Below are 4552 nucleotides of genomic sequence, written 5' to 3' on the forward strand. Positions count from 1 at the left end.
CCCTAAGACTTGAAGATTAAAGGAATAACTGAATAAGTTCACTTGGATCCTAACCGCATGAACACTTATACCAGTTTAGTCACAAGTGAATTTAAGTGCAAGCATAAGCATTGGCAAAACCAGAGCATAAGTGAGTGCAAACAAACTTTGCAACTGATTCTCAGAATTCACCTTTGCAAAACTGCCATGTAAATGTGTTAGGCCAATTCTTCGCCCCTTCAAAAAGCGGCACTTAGTGAACGTGTTTCTGGCCAGACTTAGGTAGAAAACAGGTTATACTCGCCCAGGAAAAAATATAACGGTGCAATTACATAAAGGTCACTAGTGCTACAATGAAAATGTTTAAAATAATCCAATATCTTTAAAAACACCCCCTCCCCACTACTTACAATACAGAGTTCTACACTGCTGAAAGCCTCTCTCTCAAGAATAAATTTCAACTAGAAATGCAAGTGAAGGCTTTTGCCTTTTTCTTATACAGTACCAACTGCTTGCCATGGAGGAGTTTCCACTACACACAGATGATTTGCAAATGAGATATTTATGACACTCTTTGTACTACAGTGACTTGGACTTCATGGCAAGTCAGACACATGTACTACTTACTAAACCAAAACACTAGTATCACTTGTCCACCTTCCCCTCTTAAGGATTTTAAGACCCTACGGGACCAAGCTCATATAATTGAACCAGGATTGCTCACATTTTCTGTTCCTTGATTTTTGAACTGTTTTCCTGTTCTTTCTTTACACGTCCCTACCTGTTGTGAAGTCATAAAGCTCCATGTTACTCTTAGACCATACTAAAGGCACTTAAAACACAAGCATCTGCATGTTAAATTCATGCTAAGTGCCCTCTGACTGTCTCAAAATTATGCCACTTTAGGCAAGGGTTAACTCTGGGCCATGCTACCTAGCTTGTGTTAGGGCAACTTCAGGTCTACTCCACAGAGATAAAATGAGCAATTTGCAGTCCTCCAGCATCCTAGCATTTACCACTGCCAGCCCCACAGTCCCACCTGCCCCCAAGCACGGATAGAGCCCAGGTGTCCTGGTTCCTAGTCACACCCCCACTCACCAGCCCTCTAGTGGCATCTCATTGCTGTGCAAGAATAATGAAATGGCATAAGCTGTTCACATACAACTTCTCAGAGCACGTCTTCACTTTAACACCACTTAATATTCCACAGATTTAGTATAGGCTATGTGTAACATGTAACTTCACCCACACACACAGCCTATAATCTCTCTGAAGCAATGACTCTCTCGGTACTTATTAGGATGGAGCCCTACCTGGGGCTCTTAGTCCCTAGCATATAATGATATTAAAAGAATAATCAAGAACCTGAAGCAAATACTGCAAAATAAGAAGTTAAAGTCCCCCTGTTCTAATTTGTACAAGGAACAAAGCACACTCCCTTTAAGTGCATAGCCCCCACACTGAAAAAGGCCATGTATTCATCCAATCTCCATATAAACAGTGCTCACCGAGTAGACGGCACTGCCAATTTCTGGGGTACTAATTTGAAACTAACTCGTTCTTGTCATTTTCAAGAGTTCCAAGAGCAGCCCTTTGATATCGGCCTCCTTCTTCATTCTTTCATTGCAAAGGGAGAATAGTCATTTACAAAGCAGAGAACTACAGTTAGTACAAACCTAGCCAGACATGTTTCTCATTATGCTATTAAGCATATTGTGCACTTCTCTGGTATGCATATTACTGGAAAACACTGGAATTTGGGTGAAAAAAAACATATTTAATGTTATGTCCTAATTCTTGAGAAGTAAAATAAGTACAATGCAGCTACTTACTTCCATCTACTTTACTTACTTCCATCTAGTGCTGAAAGCTTTGTAGGAAGTCCTAACTGGAAGAGCAAGGGGTTTCCCTTCCGCAAAAACTTGGCAAGTTACATACAAGTCTGAGCAGGTCTCCTGGTATAATCCTGAGAACTTCAGCATCGGATCTTCTAAAAGAGCTTTGTAACTCTTCTGTTCTCTTTTCCCTTCCAGACTTCCTCTGGAAAACAAAGTAATAAAAACAGAATTCAGTTACTCAGTTTTCAGGTTAATAAAATACAACATATTAAGTTACAACATCCCTTTGATAACCACACTTATAATCCCATTCCATTTCCCAGGAGTGTTTATAAATCTACAACCATAGCTACTAAGCAAGTGTCAGAGTATGGGTATTTCTACAATCTGCTATCTGTTTTCAACTCAATTTGGCACTACGAATGAGAGGTGCTTAAAACAGTCCTTCCAAAAAAATCAAAATCAAAATCAAGATATCTAGCAAAACCTAGCAGCACATCTGTTCCCCAGTAGGGAAAACCAATGCTTTACTCTCTCTCTCTCTCTCTCTCTCTCAACAGTGGGACTTAGTTCAGAGGAGGATACACACTCCCTATTCTCACCATGAATCCTATTGTCAGTATAGGTCCAGATAATACTTAGGACACAACTGACCTGTTCGTGCTTGCAGAAACATTTCAAATCGACCTGAAGGCTAATTAATATCCCAAAACTACAAGGATACACAGTGTTAGAGTGATATTTGTAGATGTAATGGTCCAGGACTTGCGTGAGAAGCAAGGATATCAGAGGGTGATATCTTTTATTGGACCAACGGCATATAATTTGTTCAGTAAAAGATCATTCAACGATCCCTAAGAGATCTTTGCTGCTCACATAATTCCCATCACGACTACATCACTCTAGCCTTGTGTATCCTTGAGACAAGGATCTCTCAGGGTGACAAGTTTTATTAGACCAACTGCATAGCTGAAATAAATTCCAGAGAAAGTTTCTCTCCACCCTTTTCCAACTTTGTTACCGGGCTGCACTGCCTTTTACCCCTCAGACCTGACAGAGAATGCCTCGCATTCAAAAGCGTGTTTAACTCTATCCCAACCATGCAATAAAGGAGATCACTCAAAGAAAGCCTTGCCTCAAGGGTCTGCAGACCGCACGGGCCCAAGAGGGCCCCTGGTGATTTTGGCAATTTCACAGTTATATTCGGAGTTATATATATATATAGAGAGCGAGAAAAATCACTGGATCCTGTTATTCAGAAAGACCCAAACACACCCTGCAAATGCTGTTATTCAGACAGACCCTGCAAACACGTAAATGTGTGGGCATAGCTCTGCTGTCAGCGGATGAACAGGAAAACTGCCATTTACTGGGGCAGACCACCTCTCCCTGTCGTCTGTGCCACAGAGGCAGCCACGCTAATTCTGGCCAGGACCCCAATGGCTGCGGGGCCACTTTCCTGTCCCTTGTGTGGTCACGTCTCTGGGCAGTTTCACAGTGCAGCGTCCGCGAGCTCCTTCGCCGACGCGCTCTTCTCTTGAAGCACTCGTTATCAACCCCTGACCCTCGCTCCGGTCCCGGGCATAGCTGTATGCTGCCGTGTGAATTCAGCTGATGCACACCCAATGGCCCCCCTAAAAACGAGGGGGGCAACCAATCGTTGTGGGCCCAACGTCCACGTGCTGGCTGTGCATCAAACATGCCCGTGTCTCTCAGAGGCTGAAAGGGAAAGAAACCATGGCACAACGAGAGTCTTTTCTTTGCGCCCCTTTCTTCTCTCAGGTGTTGCCTCCAGCGTTTAGCATCCAGGAAGCTCCCGTTCAGCCGCCGTGCCCCGCACTCCCGTGCTCGATGGCTCCTGCCGACGCTTTCCTCCAAAAACGTGCCCATGTCTTGAGTTGGGCGAAGCCGTCCGCGTGCACGACGCCGGGTTGCAAGGAGCTGCGCCTCTCGAGGCAACGAGCCGCGGCCTTTAGTGACGCACCAGCCTTTCCAGGCCGCTCACGCGCCTCGCTGCCGGGCTCCTCCGTGCTCGCCGAGGCGCAGGGATGAGACCGCGCGCTGGGCAGATGCCGATTCGGGGGCGCAGCTGAGCCCCCCCCACCCAGGGGTGCGGGAGGGGGAGGGGAAGGGGGCCTGGTGGAGGCAAGTGAGGGGGTGAGGGACCTGCCCTAGGAGCAGCAGGGAGGGCGTGCCAGCCCAGCTCAACCCAATCCACCCCAGTTCAGGTCACCACAGCCCAGCTTAATGCACTCCAGGTCACCCCAGTTCATCCCAGCCCCTCCCCACAGGCAGTGGTGGAGGTGGGGGGCAGGGGGGCGCTGCCTAGCAACCCCCGCCCCCTCCCTGGCACCCCCCGCCCCGCCCCCACTCACATCTTGAGCTGCACATTGATGTCCAAGTCGCAGCTGTAAACGTAACAGAACTTCTCCGGCTCCGCCATGACAGCGCCGAACACGCCCCCTCCGGCCGCAGCGCCGCCTCCGCCAATCCTAGCGCCTTCCCTCTCGGCGCATGCGTCGCCGCCATGGTGCTGAAGCCCCAGAAGGCTCCGCCCGCCCGAGCGCGCTTGCCCGTTTCCAAGATGGATGGCCGCCCACGGCTAAACGATAAGCAAGATGCCGGCCTCCACTTGTACGGCAGGCAAGATGGCGGCGTCCACCGGGATGCCTGGCAAGATGGCCGCCCCCAGGGTGTTCCAGCCGGGATGGCTGCGCTGGTTGAGACACCACCCG

At 48.1% G+C, this 4552-nt stretch overlaps 1 protein-coding gene across 3 annotated transcripts in view; it reads right to left on the reverse strand.

Annotated features, from left to right (window-relative positions):
* The window catches only part of PIK3C3 (phosphatidylinositol 3-kinase catalytic subunit type 3), a 134562-nt gene extending 130255 nt beyond the window's left edge, over nucleotides 1-4307 (reverse strand). For all 3 annotated transcript variants that reach the window (XR_003093780.1, XM_006022486.3, XM_025202841.1), the window contains exons 1-2: nucleotides 4193-4307; nucleotides 1831-2019 (exon numbers count right to left, since the gene is read on the reverse strand). Coding sequence is in view for 2 of the 3 variants with exons in the window: in XM_006022486.3 (XP_006022548.1) it covers nucleotides 1831-2019; nucleotides 4193-4260 (257 nt within the window). In the remaining variant the exon portion in view is untranslated. The remainder of the gene's footprint in view (nucleotides 1-1830; nucleotides 2020-4192) is intronic.
* Between the last annotated feature and the right edge of the window lie 245 nt (nucleotides 4308-4552).

The sequence above is a fragment of the Alligator sinensis genome, unplaced genomic scaffold (genome assembly GCF_000455745.1).
Source record: "Alligator sinensis unplaced genomic scaffold, ASM45574v1 scaffold1018_1, whole genome shotgun sequence".
NCBI classification, from domain to species: Eukaryota; Metazoa; Chordata; order Crocodylia; family Alligatoridae; genus Alligator; species Alligator sinensis.